The sequence below is a fragment of the Clinocottus analis genome, unplaced genomic scaffold (assembly GCF_023055335.1).
Source record: "Clinocottus analis isolate CAN_PGR_092001 unplaced genomic scaffold, fCliAna1.0.p SCAF_11, whole genome shotgun sequence".
NCBI classification, from domain to species: domain Eukaryota; kingdom Metazoa; phylum Chordata; class Actinopteri; order Perciformes; family Cottidae; genus Clinocottus; species Clinocottus analis.
The window spans coordinates 3,636,046-3,651,418 of NW_027175832.1; the positions used below are offsets into that span (position 1 = coordinate 3,636,046).

At 41.7% G+C, this 15,373-nt stretch overlaps 1 protein-coding gene across 1 annotated transcript; it reads right to left on the reverse strand.

Moving 5' to 3' along the window:
• Window positions 1-368: 368 nt before the first annotated feature.
• Window positions 369-15,041, reverse strand: wls (Wnt ligand secretion mediator). The gene is made up of 12 exons (XM_068571454.1): window positions 14,718-15,041; window positions 11,654-11,926; window positions 8,315-8,439; window positions 7,632-7,793; window positions 7,310-7,446; window positions 4,368-4,536; window positions 3,929-4,026; window positions 3,692-3,755; window positions 2,827-2,970; window positions 2,606-2,689; window positions 2,260-2,428; window positions 369-1,292 (listed from the first exon to the last, which is right to left on the reverse strand). Exons 1-12 carry the CDS (start codon window positions 14,821-14,823, stop codon window positions 1,183-1,185), a joined length of 1,641 nt encoding a protein of 546 aa, XP_068427555.1. The 5' UTR covers window positions 14,824-15,041; the 3' UTR covers window positions 369-1,182.
• Between the last annotated feature and the right edge of the window lie 332 nt (window positions 15,042-15,373).

Sequence of the window (15,373 nt, forward strand, 5' to 3'; positions counted from 1 at the left end):
ATGCAGAGGCGCACTCTCCCTGCTGCATATGTTATGATGTGTACATGTTCATATTCAGGCGTACAGTACTTGCGCCAAACCAATTTCAGTTCCTTTACATTTAAAAACCTTGCAGCCCATTTGTGTATTGTTGTAAAAACGCTCATAGAAACTCCTACTTTGATGATGGGCATATTGATCTTAGTACAGACACCAGGGTCACTATCAACTTAAACCAAGCACAAAACACACTGAATTGCTTAGAGATATTTAAGTAGCATTCCCTTTCCTTGGTTCAATTTATTTATTTAAATGACTGGTAATTAAGATATTTAAAATACACTTATAAAAACTCAATTCAGAGTAAACACTGACAATACACAAGGGTATTAAGTAAAAGTTTTTATTATTATTTAAATTAGCATAAAAAGCACAAAAAAAAACTAAGAAACATGAATAATGGGCTACAGTCAACTTCCAAAACATTGATAGAGCTTGATGCATATATTTCATGAAGTTGAAAATAAGCACTTTATAAAAAATAGATATCTACATTGTAACATCATAAAGGTTCAGTATGCATTTCCCAAAGAGGCTATGTGGTCAGTACATTTCCTCTAATGATATAAAAAAAGATTTCTTGAAAGATTGACAGCAATTCTATACATGATCTACTTTCTATGGATAATATATGTATCGGTGTCATTCACAAAGCCTCAACTCAAAATATAACGGGTAACTCGTCAAAAAACCAAAACAAATGTGTCCACTAAATCTTGCTGTCCATATCTTTCAAAAGTCCAGGTCTTAACAAAAGATTGTTTAACCACACTGTAGTTTAATCACAGGAGTGTGAGGTCAGCCAAATGTTCTTTCTACACTCTAATCTTCTTTATTTTGGTGTCAAAAGCATTGTGCAATATTTACAAAACACAGCCGGTTTAAATAACGTATGAAATGTAAGAAAAAGATTCCACTTGGAAATGAAAAGGAAGAGGGTGCTGGAAGAGGTCAGGAACTGTGGGACTGGTAAATCACATGCAAGCTGGATTGTTGATGCCATTTTGTTGCCAGGATGTAAAGAGAAAGGCCTGTTTGAGTATGTATGTATGTATATTTTTATATATACACACACACATATACGAGGGAGTGGATTATAGGAGCAGTAGGTTGGAGAGCGGAGCCCCAAAAACAGTGGCACATCTACTCCTGGGCCTCTTTGCCCGTCATCTTGTATATCTCAGTGGGGCCATCAACATGGGTAATGGTAGTAGTCAGCTGGATGTCCTCTCCGCTGTTCCCTACTGTATCTCCTGCACACACATCAGCATCCAACATCATCAATAACATGGCATGAAGACGAAACATTCAATGAAGAGCACATATTTTTCTACATAAATACTTTCAACTCCTTCGAATCAGGAGTGAAACGCAGGATCTGATCAAATAAATCATCAGAGACTGTAACTTGGAGAAAGGTGACCCTCTTATGAGATTAGTTGAAGCACTTCCAGAACTTCAAACTCTCTTTTTCTTTCCCACCATCACTGATATCAGGAGATGGATGGATGGTTTTGATTACTTCTCTGCTCTCCAGCCCACCCCCACCACTCCTCCTCCTCCTCCTCACTGTTCAATGCCTCTCTGTCTGGAAGGAAGCCTGGTGTCCATTAAAATCACCCTCTTGGGCCAAAGAGACCCTTCTTTCCCTTGGGAATCTGGGTCCTTCTGAATCGCCAACCTCCAAAAACAAACTGAATAGACAGCTTTACAGCAGAGGACAGACACTGCATCAGAATGAAGTGAGCTACTGGGAAACTCATTAAACTCAACCAATAACTTTGATCACAAGAACATGATTTAGGATCTGAAACCCTGAAATAAGTAAAAATTTTACAAATATAACATTGTTCAGTTCAGACTTATTTTATAAGTTGTCACCCCGAAACTTAAAGAACCAACAGGGTTAACCTGGATTAAATGTAACAGAGTGCTGACTGACCTTACTAACTAACACGTATATATCAAAACAATAAGATAAGTTGCTGAAAATGTGAATTACATGTGGGGAAAAAACAAACTGCCAGACATGTTTTTAAACTATATTATATTATTTAGTACATCAACTTATATCCTAGACTTCTAAAATGACTGGAAATATTAAGTGTACTGGATAGACGGAAGGAAGGATGGAGTACTTCATGAAGCAGTGTGGAGCATTTACAACAGACACTCCATCCATCTTATACATTTAGGAAGTTAGTAGAAATATGTAGTTACCAGTGATGCACTGACCACTTGACTGATCGTCTCCGTATCGCTTGTGAGACGGGGCGTACAAGAACATGATGGCGAAGACGTACAGGTTCCACATGCCGTAGATGCCGGTGAAGAAGGCGCTGTTCACCTCCACCGTGTGCTCTCCCCAGTGCCAGTGGCCCTCATTCACCTGGACACGAGAGAATTTTATCACTTTTGTGTCTTTTTTTTGGACAGTCTTGTAAGTTTTGGCACAGTAGCAAAAAAGCCTTTATAGTCCCAGTGAAATTGTTAAAAAAAATATCACCAATCATCTAAATACTATTCCTGTCGACAGCTTTGTGACTGATTTAATTGTGGTGCGCACCTGACTGATGATGAAGAAGATGACGGTCATGGCGGCACAGGTCAGAGTGACCAGCATGAGGAACTTAAACCTGAAAATCAGACCCTGAAGGACAGTAAGGGGTCGAGTTAGTATCAAAACAGATAATAAAATATAACCCGTGTAGCAGAGAAATCCTTTAATACAGTCACTTTTTTTTTTAAAAATGGCGATAATCTATTAGAAATGAGAAGAAAACACACCTCATAGTGCAGCCGTCTGGCCTTGGACATGGCGGGCAGAGACGTCCTCTTACCGCTGATGTTGCGGAAGACTTGAAAAACCATGAAGCAGAGGAAGAGGAAGTAGAGACAGGCACAGATCCCTGCCACGATTATGAATGCCATCTGAGGAAAAAACTAGTCAAGGAAATATTAAAAAAATAACACCCTCTTTATTAAGAGTGAAGGGGCATGTAGAAATATGGAAGATGCATTTACTTCAATTGTTTGCATGTAAATACAATAAGACTCATTGTTAATCAAGTACACGTTGTGTACTGGTGTGCAGGGTTTAGCCTTATATGCTCCAGAATATGACATTACACACACACATATATGTATACATACACATACGTATATATGCACACAAACACATATATACACAAGGAAGAAAAGGAGAGAAAAGCTTGGGAGTTTGGCAGCTGTTTCTGAAGGTGTGTTGATTAATTTTGCATTGCTCTGCTCAGAAAGCAAAGCAAAGCAAACGGGCACACGCACATAAACAAATCATTTCGATGCCCCAGGCCATGCTTTCACATATGGCATCACTAAATTATTCCTCGTCTTATTAGTGTAGAGAGCAGTTTCTAGTTCATGCTCAAGCCAAGTACAAGAACGTATCGTACATGCGCCGCAAGAACCAGAGGCAGGGCAGTTAGTGAAGATAACGTAGCGCAGTATTGGAATAGACAACAACTAGGACTTGAACTGAAATTCTAATGAGAAACAGGATTTGGCCACGTCCACTCCTGAGGGTTTATATTGCCATCATACCAATCTGATAATTTGTTTCCAGGAAAGTGCTTTTTTTTTCATGCCGTCGTCAAATACAATTAAAAAAGGATACAGCAAGCTCAGTTCCTACATCAGAGGCCCAGATACTGTAGAAGGGGTTGGTCAGCTGGACCCCTCTGGTGGCACAAAACAAAACCACACATTACTAAAAGCATATGATATACACAGGAAAAAGCATAGGAATATAAATGAAAGAAATACGACAGATTCACAAGACTCATTTTAATAATGTGCATTTCAAAGGTGTTGTATAATAAGTCTCTTGTTGTAAATTGTGGCCTGGCCTCACCTCTCGCACATGTCAAAGATAAATAGGCAGAAGGAGCCAAACACGATGGGTCCGACTTGCTTCCAGTAAACTGAGAAACGGTTCCTCTCCGTCTGATCCTGAGAGAAAAAGAGTAAGAACATGCATAAAGAGCAGGCTGTGTCCTTCGTTATCAAGGACATACTGTGGATAACATTCATGTAGCCATAATAAGCTCTTTTACACCTCATGTGAATGAGTGCACCAGGCTAAGTGTTGAGGACACAGATGCAGCCAGTCGGTAAAAACCGTAGAGCAACTGATTTAATATACAAAAAAAGTCTCTACATTGTTAAATATAAAACAACCGACGGCTCGCTGGTGATACCAGCATCAGCTTAACAGCTGTTGAGATGTTTTCTGCAGTGAGCTAAAATGAATGCTGCGAAATATAAAGAAATGCCGCTGCAGCGTACAGTACCATGAGGTGCTCCCCACAGAAGATGATCCAGAAGGAGAGCAGCATGGAGTAGAAGATGCCCTGCCTGATGTCCCCAAAAAGCAGCATCCAGGTCCAGTCAAAGCCAACAGAGAACCACTCCACTGGTATGTTGATGAACGTCATGGAAATACCCAAAGCAAGGATGACCCTGCACAGCAAAAACAATGTTAAAACTGTCATATTTAGCCATAAATACCAACAGATGAGGGTAAAAGGATCCCACATTTCTGAGTCAACTTGTAGCATCATAAATAAATATTTTAAATATGTCTACCGATAAATAATTAGCAATATTTTTCCTGTATAATTAGCTGCGGTGTTTAAGAAAGATTGAATGAGTCTAAACAAGCTATAACCCCTAAGAAAATTATTTGGTATAGAAAAAGAAAAACTTTTGGCAGGTGTAGTCCAGATTCGAGTTTAAAGCCAACTAAAAATCGTTTACGCCGACACAATCAATGTCTTGGAGCAAGGCTACATCTGCTGAAGCGCCGATTCTATCTGGGGACATTATTGATTAGATAATCCATTCAGCCACAAGCACAGTGTGTCCCCAGTGACCTATGCAAGTCTACATAATTGACTACCTTTCCAAAAGAGACTCATTTTTACAGCCAACCTCCTTCAACTTTTAAAACTTAGACGTTTAGAGATATTGAAATAAGGCTGAATTCATTGAGAACAATCGGCTCACAGAAAGACATAAACGAGCTCGTCTTCCAAGCGTCCGCAGCAGGTCCCTGCATGCCGCCAGCAGATGAAAGGGTGAAGCTCGTAAATAGATAGTTAAAGAGGGCAAAACAGAGCATGTGTGTGTGCATGTGCGTGTCGGTGTGTGTGTCTGTGAGAAATGAGGGTAGGGCGGGAAGTGACCTGAAAACATGTGGCAACAAACGCTTTCTGCTGTGGGTACTAGAAGAAATGTAAAACAGGTTTTGAGCATTTCTACAGGGTAAAACGACATTTGACTGGTATGCAGGGAATGCGTCCTGAGCACCACCAACACAGGCAGGAGAGCAGGGGCCGGCATCCACCCGTGTGAGATAGAAGACAAAGGGCTTGGTACGGACATCGTTGAAGTTAATGGGGCACACCGCCTAACTTAAGAATTCAGAGTCTCTCAAAGCCAGAAAGTCTCAAACTTGTGATGTCCAGTATGAGGTCTAGAGCTGCTCCTCGAACAATGTGAACTGCGTTACTATTTCTGGTAAAATGAATACAGTTACGCACACCCCACACCATAAATATCCCACATCGCAATGCGGTTGTGACAACAACGTTCACACCAGACACGGGCAGGCAGCTCCGTCACGTCAATAACGTGTACAGATTCCACTTTGCCAGACAGAATATATACTTTTAAAATGAGTTCAGACATTGGGGTTACCGTACGGTCATGAGTCTCCTCGACATGAAGCACTCTGTGAAGAGAGTTGTATGCGTTTACGAATATTTGGATACCTTGAGTGATATGAATAACATTATAACGCAGCAGTTCCCCTTTAATATGGTTGCGTCTGCGGTGCATTTGGGTGAGCCGGTTCCTGGGCCCTGCTGTTGCGCATGCTAACCACACACAAGTCACAATGACTGTAGTATATGAAGATGGTGGATGTTTCGGTAATAACAGAGTTCTTGCATAAAATACACACTGGGCATTCCCACTCACATTTGTTGTGTAAGTCTAGAGGAAAGTCTGAGGTGTACTGTCCTGACACCTGTGGACAAGCATGACAGAAGACTCCGGTACAGCTTGTATGGCATGAAAAAATCATCCAGTGTCCACAAATAGGATACGAGTCGCACTTTGAGAGCTGGTCATTTGGGAATAAGAGCCTTTAGCCGGCAAATACAGAGGGATGGAGGGAGAGAGTTGACCGTGTGTGTGTGTGTGGGATCTCAGTGAGGTGGTGTGTATGTCCTGAATGTGTGTGTATGCAGCCTGTGTCAGTTGAGTGCTAGCTTGCAGATTTTCTAACACGTTTCACGCTTCGTCGGCCACTTCCTGTGGCGCAGAACGCTGCCTCTTACTGATCTGTCTTCCCAGCACAGCAGGGGTTAGACAAACACTGGGCTGGGAGTATATCGGCAGCTTTACACAGCATGGCATTTAAACTATGTGCTTCAGGCAAACTACCTGCATTTGCTGCTCTAACCCTCATGGAGTTTGGTCAAGTAATAAAACACAAATATCACTGCTTTTACGTTTCATCCATTGTAATAAAGGACAGTTCACCACAAACATTTAGATTAAAAAATGTCTCCTACCTTTATTGCTATTTATCCGCCTAGATTGTTTAAGTGTGAGTTAAATCGTTTTGGAGATATTGGCCTCGAGATGTCTGCTTTCTCTTGAATAATGGAGCGAGATGCACTCTGCTTGTGGTGCTCAAAGAGCCAAAAGGGTAAATTTGAGAAACTCGCGATCACCATCTCTTTCCAGGAATCATGACCCGGTTACTCAAGATAATAGTTGGAGTTTATCTATTTAAAAAGACCTCCATGTGAACAGAAATGTAGTAAATGTATATGCTTAATGAGATGAATAAAGCCTATACTTCCACAGATACAGTAGGTTAACAGTAAGTGAGGTGTACAGAGGTAAAACAGTTTAATGGTGACATGCTGATGAGTTCAGGAGAGTTCAAAACTCTTATGGTCTGTGGTATGAAACTGAGCCTAGTGATGAAAGACCGGCATCCGACCAGATTTTATTTAAAGGTTGAGGAATTAAAATAAACTAGGGAATTCTTTTAGGACCATGAACTTAGTTTAAAACTCCAAATTGAAAACCATAAACTTGAGTGTGAACTGAACTTCGATCTAGCGCTTGTGAAATGTAAACTTGCACAACACTTCTCCAACAATAATACATATTGTGCTAACAATACAATAGTGAACCACGGAGGGAGCTGCCTTACTTCTCCAGCAGGACAGGAGGTCTCCTCATGAGGGTGATCCGTCTCCAGTACCAGATCATGATGATGAGGATGCTGGGTGTGAGGAAGGTCTTCATGGCAAACCAAACTTTGGTGAAGCCTCCATTCTGGTGGATGCTCTTGGATGAGAAATAGAAATTAGGGTAAACTAATTGTGTTGTGTATGTTAATCTAATGGCAAACAAGGGCTGACACCATTTCACTCAATAGTTAATATCACAGTTGAAAAAAGGACTCTTGACTGAGTTTACACTAAGCAATGTTCCAAAATTGCTTGAAATAAAGTTCCCAAACACCAACTTACAACAAGACGAATGTCTTTGATTTCTCCGATCCCCACGTTGACCTTCTTCCGCTCATTGACGGGCAGGCGAATGTTGAGAAGATAGTACTTATGGGCCACGCTGCCGACCTCCATGAAAGGCAGCGGGTCACACTCATAGTACCGTCCCTCGTTCTCAAAGGTCTGGAAAGCACACAGCAACACACCATATCTGGTTTAAATCACATGCATCTAAAAAGATAACAGGTGGTGCTGTAAAGTTGTCTTAGCCCGGCTGCGCAACGAGGTGTCTGAGAGTTAAGACACAGACCACTATCAGCTGGGAGAACATGTTTAAGTGTTTCCAAAGGGCCCTGAAGTTAGGCTGTGAATCGCTCTCATAAACATGGGGTGGCATCAGCAAAGTATCATTAGAACTAGCATTATTGAAAGTGTGAAACACAACAACAACTCCCAGTATTTAAGGCTCAAAATAAATTTGTAATGTCATGAAATGGCAACAAAAACATATTTGGGGGTCAAACACCGATGAAAAAAAAATAATCATGTATCTAAAAATATATCAATCATCTGATTTATCGTCTGAAATAGAAATCTGTTGAAAAATAACAGTAATATTACCATTTCACACAATACACGTCTGGAATAAGTCATTTGTGGTATTCTAACGACGCATCACGGTGAGGCAGTGTCATTTTCCACACCTTGGCAGTAGTGAAGTTGCAAGAGAGCTTCCTCTGTTCAAAAGAGTGAGCCATCTCCGTCCACTCGCTGACGGTGTCGTCTCTGTAGGCCAGGCCCACATCAATGGTGGCCAGCGCTCCATCCTCTGGGGAGGGAGAAAGCAATTTACTGTCAGATCGGTATATTTAGGAGACATTTCGTTGTCAAAAGACTTTGATAAGCAAACATGCAAATAAACAGAGGGAAGTCTGCACTTAGTTGAGCTTCACGGTAATAAGATATTCATTTTTTTTGTCTGTATTTCTGTGCTTCTTATACTTCCTCCCTGCACAACTCTGCTGGCTGTGATCCCACTGACGGGATAAAATTAAGCCCTGATGACAGACAGCCGTGGCCTTTTTAAAAGGTGACACCAGACAAGTGACAACGCTGCATTGACATGGAGATTTTCCCCACTATAGCCTGAAAAGGTACTGTTAATTTCCAAGTGCCACGCTCATGTTGCACATGCCAGAGTGATGCAGTGTAAAAAGGTGGAGCTTAATTGTATTCATTTAAAATCATTGAGAAGCTTCGTGGCTGCTGTTCATACCGATGTGATGTTCATTTAAGAAAGCTGTATTTTCAAATGGCTTTGGTTGGTATATTGTAAAATAAACATGTCTATACAAGTTGTATCAGTTGAGTGTTAATATGCGTTCCTGTCACCTAGAAGGAGTCTGAATAGGTGAGATTAAAAAGGATTATTTCTCAGTATGTAAACCTATTCAGTGATTCAGTCTGCTCTCCACGTTGGCCCGAATCTAGGTTACTTCCTACAAACTTCAACAAGACCTTGAGCTGGCCTTCAACAGCCCAGCTCCAGTGAATAAATAAAAAAAAATAAAGCCAAGCTATTAAAACTGCATCTTTAGATCACATTACAAAGCCAAGTGTTCTCTCCTCCAGCCCTCCAGAGTGCCTCTTGTGCCGTTATGAAACAAGCTGGAATGAAGAGAAAGAAACTCAGTGGCCTGGGCTTTGAGGAAAAAAAAAAAAAAAAAGTAGAGGAGGGGGGAGAGGGAACCAGATGAGAACTGGCAGCCGACTGTCCCTGCAATGCCCTCCACCCTGCCATTGGTCCAGACAGACGCCCTCGAATGTCAGCTTGCTTCATGCACACATTCCACTCCAGTCCAGCGCCCATTACCACGGAAACTAAGCCTCCTCAACAGCTGTGTTATTGCTGGAGCCCGGCCAAGGGGTGCTAGTTGCTGGGGTGGAGTGGGCCAGGTGGGTGGAGTAGTTAATAAGGGGTGAACCTCTTCTCTGGGATTCACATTGTTACACAGATAAGGTAGTCAAGGAAGAGGGGGCGTTGTGTTCGTCGACATACAGCTGCAGACCTTAATCTCCACAGAGAAGATTCTGCAGACGCCAATTTGTTATTCATTAAAGACTTGGCTCTGTTGTTTTGGGAGTTTATTAGATTGTATTAATTCTGAATCCAGCATGTAGTTAATTAATCTGAATCTTATTAAAAAAATGTTTAAGTTGTCTGTCAACAGATGAAGTGTAGTATAATCAAAGCAAAAGTTACATTTGTCATCTTTTTCCTCTACTCATCTACTCCATGACTCAAGATTAAATCTGAACCAGAAGTTGTGTGATCCACTGCCCTCCTATTACACCGCAGCCAAAACGTATCCACTAAGCCTGTTTCAAGCATGAGGCATGCTTGAAACAGGCTTAGTGGATACGTTTTAGCAGGTTCTCCTTTCTAGCACAGCGTGTCTCGGGAGGAAAAAGCAAGGATGAACGGGTTCAAAACTTGTGAGTTTAAAAATGGGAATCCCCCTGCTGCAGCAATAGCTGGTTTCTACTACAAGCAGCATCTACAGTGCTCCATCTATATCTTAGCACTTGTTCCCACAACTTCTTGTAGCTCAAATGAGTCTGTGGCGTCTGACAGAAAGACCTGTCTGTTGTCCAGGATGATTCACCGACCCTTTCTGTCTGGCAGTAAACAACCCACAACCACTGAACACATTTCCGCCGAGGCCAAGAATGTGAGCAAGCAAATGAAGCCGATGACGAGGCCACCGCTGCAACACGACTGTTTAGACAAGCCGGACCAGAGAACAGCTCGTACTTCAAAATCTTTTGTTCTCTGCCTGGATTACAAGACATCTTTTACCTTTCTGTTAATAAGGAATTTGTTTCAGGTAGATATATAATTAGTTTTACAGCCATTGGTCAGTGAATATGTACACCAGAGGTTGTTATAAGGCTAAAGTTAGTTACACTAGATATTGTTAATTAGCCTTATTTAGTCAAATTAAACTATATAAATGGTACACTATAAATATAGTGGTCAACTACACCTACACTGGTGTGGCTAGCTAATCCCCCAAAGTCTAATTCAATTGAATGTATGTTTTTTTTGGACAGAATTAGTCAAACTTTCGAAACAGTTTCACAGAAGAGGAAAGATTGGGTTGATGTAAAAATGTACCAATAGTGATTTTTTTTTCAAACATTTGGAGACGCTTTATTAAAACTGGGAACATGTAAACTGGAACATTGAAAGTCAAGAATTAAGTCAAGATTTAAAAAATGCATACGTGTCAAATGGGAAAATCCCTTAAGTGATTTTTAAATTATTGTTTATTATGTTGTTTTAAAATGTATCTTTTATTCAAACTCTATAAAATCTCATGTGGGTCTTAGGATTGGATAATTAGACATTGAATTGCTTAGAAACGGGTGCAGATTACCTCTCCCCTCCCCCATTGTACCAATCTCAAGGGTTTCTGACAAGCCCCATCTACGAAAGCCCCGAGGGCCTTTAGAGCACAAACCGCAGGGTATCCATCATTATTTGCTGCCTTCCTGTGTGACAGAAATCCAATCTACTAAATAACACACATTTCTGGGAGTTCCTCAAGCATGCGACATAAGACCGAAGAAGAGCACGAGACGACACCCGACCACAACGTCTTGCAGGGAAGGCAAAATGAGAAAAGTAACGAGTACTACTGGGAAAGTTAAAATCACTGTTTGTGGATTTCTGATGCGAGTGATAAGAAGTGACAATAGATGTAAACATTTTGTAGGCTGGCTTGGCCAGATGGCGCCTATGCAAATATTTACCTTCAGAGATTGTGGAAAAAAAACAGGAGAAAAAAAATGCAGAAAGAAAACTTGTCCACTACCCAAACTTGAAAGACAAATTACCTTAAATGGATCTCTTAAGATTTTCTCCCAACACCAAGTCACAAAGTTCTCCCTCTACCACAACTTGAAATCCATGTCCTGAGGTAGAAACGTGAGCAGCCTTGCCCCTTTTTTTAATCCTATAAAAAAGCCATGGTTCTCACCTATCTGGTTGAACATCTTGAATGCGATGTCAAACTGCAGGATGACCAGCATGAACTGGAACCAAGGGCTCATCTCCTTGTTGGGCAGAGGAATGTGGACGGAAAATACAATGTTGTTGGCTTCAATCTTCTTGGCCATGGCTTCATCAAAGGTCCGGATCTTGTCGCATTGGTTCGGACCCCAAGGCATGAACCATTTTGTTTCCTGTCGAAGTTTGGTTGTGTCCACACACTTGGTGGCCAAGTACTGAACCGGTGTGGTGGTGCTCGGCGCTGGTGAGACAAATACAAAGTAGGAGAGAGATGTTAGACTTGGTGTCAGATTAAAAAGCTGCAGCAAAGTGTTTCAAGGTCCTGCTAAGCCAAATGTCTCCTTATACTAATAAATCACACAAAACGTTTGAGTAAAAATCAATAAATAAAACAAGAGCACTCCGAATTAAACTGTGCATGGACAACACTAAAATCTGAGCAACCATTATGAACAGTCAACAGTTTGGGTTTGAGCCAAATCTAGTCCAAACACTTTGGTGATTACTTTTCACATTGTTTAGAAAATGTAGCAACGCTCTCCCGCTCTCTGAAGTGATGGGGAGGGAAAATTCCCAAAAGCTCTCAAGACACCGATTACACCGTTTACGCATTGAGATACATGAGTTTGACGAGGCGGGGGTTTGTAGTCTCAGGATTTTAGTGGTGCTTTGAAAAATATCATGATGCAGAGAAACTTTGGTCTCCTGTTAAGGATCATCTTATCTTATCTTATCCTAAGGCCTGATGTGAACGACCTACAAGTGGTTTGACAGTCAAGGGGTAAGTAAGTAAAGTTTATATATCTCACGGAAATGATGTAAAACAATCAGCATGTTCATTGAGCCTGTTCGACTGAGGGCTTCCTCCATAATTTGTAATACCAGCTACAACAAACAAGATGGAGTCATCTTTTATTCTTTCTCAAACAAATTTGAATATATATTTAACGAAAACCTACACCTTCAACATTCAAGCCCAACCACCAACATTGGTTTGGTCCAACATGAACTATGTCCTGGAACCAGAATCATCTTCAAAACCAAATAATCATTGACATACAAATATTTTACCAATTGGTCAATCATTTGATTCATAGTGACCTTATTTATACAGGCAAAACAACTATGCCATGCCCATATGGAAGTCCTTGGGTCTCACTAAATGTCAGTAAAATAACTAAGATCAGTGTGCAGATGCTTCCAATTTGTTTGAGCAAATCACCAATAAGATAAGAAGAAACACTGAAGTCCTGAACTAAGCCTTTGAGACTCATCTGTAAAGACTCCATGAGCCATTTATACTGTTAAAGGTGCTTGTGGGAAGTATACTGACTCATGGTGGGGAACATGAAAGAGTTTTCAGTTAAGATACATGTGAAGACTCAAAGTTGTAATCACAGTCACATGGTACAACAAACTTGTCAGGAGCAATATATTTTTATTTCACTACTTCCTGGTTTCAAAAAGTGTTGACTACTATACATAACTGCAAGAAAACTATAAAAAGCAAAAACACTAAAAAGGCCTGTATCAGAACATCTAATCATATCTGTTCACTCGCAACAGAGAGCTGAAGGGCGGGCACCCCAAACGTTAACACACCCTTTGACTAACTCGTAAAACTCAACCAAGGCTATCGTCAAGGAACCTACTAGTGTGTTAACAGACGTGTAAAAAATAAATAAATAAAAACACACATAGCAACAAAGAAGACACTCCCCAACTGAATTGAACCCAGTTATCCATCTGGCACCCCTTGCAGTTTAATTATCTAGAGAGCCTGCAAGTCCAGCAGCACACCGGCTCCTCCAGTCTCCATCGCAGTGTGTCCAGAATAAAGGCCGTCCCCTCAGCCTGCTGACCCCATGCCGTGTTCCCGGGATTGTGGGGAAACAAGGGGAGAAAAACCCCTTTCTACTCAATTACCCCTGCCGCCCCAGCCACCAAGCAAACACAAAGGAATCTGGCTTCATTAAAACCATCTCAGCCAGGAACGAACCAAACAAGCTAATTTATCACCAGCTATGCAGCGAGTGAGACGGACTGCAGGGACACAGACAGACTGACTGGTGTTTGGGGCCTGATTTCCACATTTAGCTCATCAGGAAGAAAGAAAGGAAAAAAAAAAACATCTTTCACATGGACTCAATTCCTATACACTGTGTGTATGTGTGTGCGTAGCTGTTGTGCATGTGTGAGTGGGTGGATTTGAAGAAACTTGACAGCAACTCCAATACAGTCCTGAAGGCAAAACGCAACTTTGACAGCTGTGTGCACTTGTGTGTGTTTTGTGCAAGACTGTCTGTCTCAATGCAAATGCAACCAAGGGAGGAAGAGGAGGAGACATGAATGTTCTGCCTGCAGAGCGACAGGGATTTGGGGAGAAGGAGAGACACAGGGGCAAAAGAGGAAGGAGTGAAAGGAAGGTAGAGATGCTGCCTGGGGCCCCACACAGTAGACAGTCATTATATACGAGATGTGGGGGTGAGGAGGAAGAGGGGGAGGGGGAGGTAAGGAGAGAGAGAGAGGGGGCGAGTTTGCATCAAAGTGAGAAAAAAAAAGGTTAGATGCATTTCAGAGCATTCCTGTGTAGAAAAAGCTGCGATGTATTCACGGATATATTATCCTGCGTTGATTTTAGTCAAAGACACGAAGTCGACAGTCGAAGGCACGCAGGCAGCAAACACCTTGACACAAAGCGGTGATTTAACGGAGGTGCACTTCGGCAGCTTCGGTGTCAAAGTACCGCATTGTTGGAGCACGACTCGGTCAAATGCAGGCGAGGTTAAAAGTTAGCCTTTTACCACCTCGTCTGTCCCACGGAGAGGTGTGTTACCGCTGGTATGGACACATGTAACGACCAGCTCAACTTCAAACTTTTGTGCTTTAACCGTTTGCAGACGCCAACGTTTACATTTTCAACAACTCGCGCGCGCCACAAAGACAAACGTTAGCTTTAACACAAAAAGAAAAGGGACAAAAATAGATGAAAGTGAGAGATAAAACGAGGTAAAAAAAAAACAACAACTTACCAATCAAACCGCCGACCATGAAGGCAACCGCCTGAAACAAAAGCAGAATAACTCCCACTATCACCAACTTTTTGGTGCTCATATTTTCAATGATAGCCCCCGCCATCGTGAAAGAAAGGCTGGGGAAGAAATTGTCACACCGAGCGAGAAACAAAGAATAGTGTGGTGGTGGGAAAAAAAGGACGAAAACGTTGCATCCACGGCCAGTAAGAAGGTAAACTGGGCCCCCTCCGCAGCTCTGCTCCTGCCTTTCAACTTCGAAGGAGGGGAAGAAAAAAAAAAAAACAGGAATCACATGACCGTATAGCACTCTGCTTTATCCCAGAGCAGCCGACACGAGACCGGGGGAAGATGTGTGGGGCGCCGGCGCATTGCTGTGGAGGATGGTAATGCAGGTTACCGTGTCATTGAACGCCTCTCTGGTCCGTTACAGCCTACGGGGGCTATTTAAAGGAAGGTTTAGGAGGTCCCATGTTTAGAGCCGGCAACACATTGTCCTTCAAAGATATACTCTCAGTGTGCCATCTGATAAATACGATTAAATATACATATATGGTTATAGTACTCTGCAGTTTGGGGTTTGAGGTCATACACATGTAAATGCGTTGTTTTCTATTCAGTTCCCTGGAAATAAGACATCCATATGAAACATGTCT

Bases quoted from the DNA above. Each gene is read 5' to 3' on its own strand.
- wls (XM_068571454.1), bottom strand. From the start codon at position 14,823: ATGGCGGGGGCTATCATTGAAAATATGAGCACCAAAAAGTTGGTGATA. The intron at 7,447-7,631 runs GTAAGTTGGTGT...TTCTCATCCAAG, and splicing joins TCAAAGACATTCGTCTTGTT to AGCATCCACCAGAATGGAGG. The intron at 2,971-3,691 runs GTATCCTTTTTT...TTTTTTCCTCAG, and splicing joins ATGTAGGAACTGAGCTTGCT to ATGGCATTCATAATCGTGGC.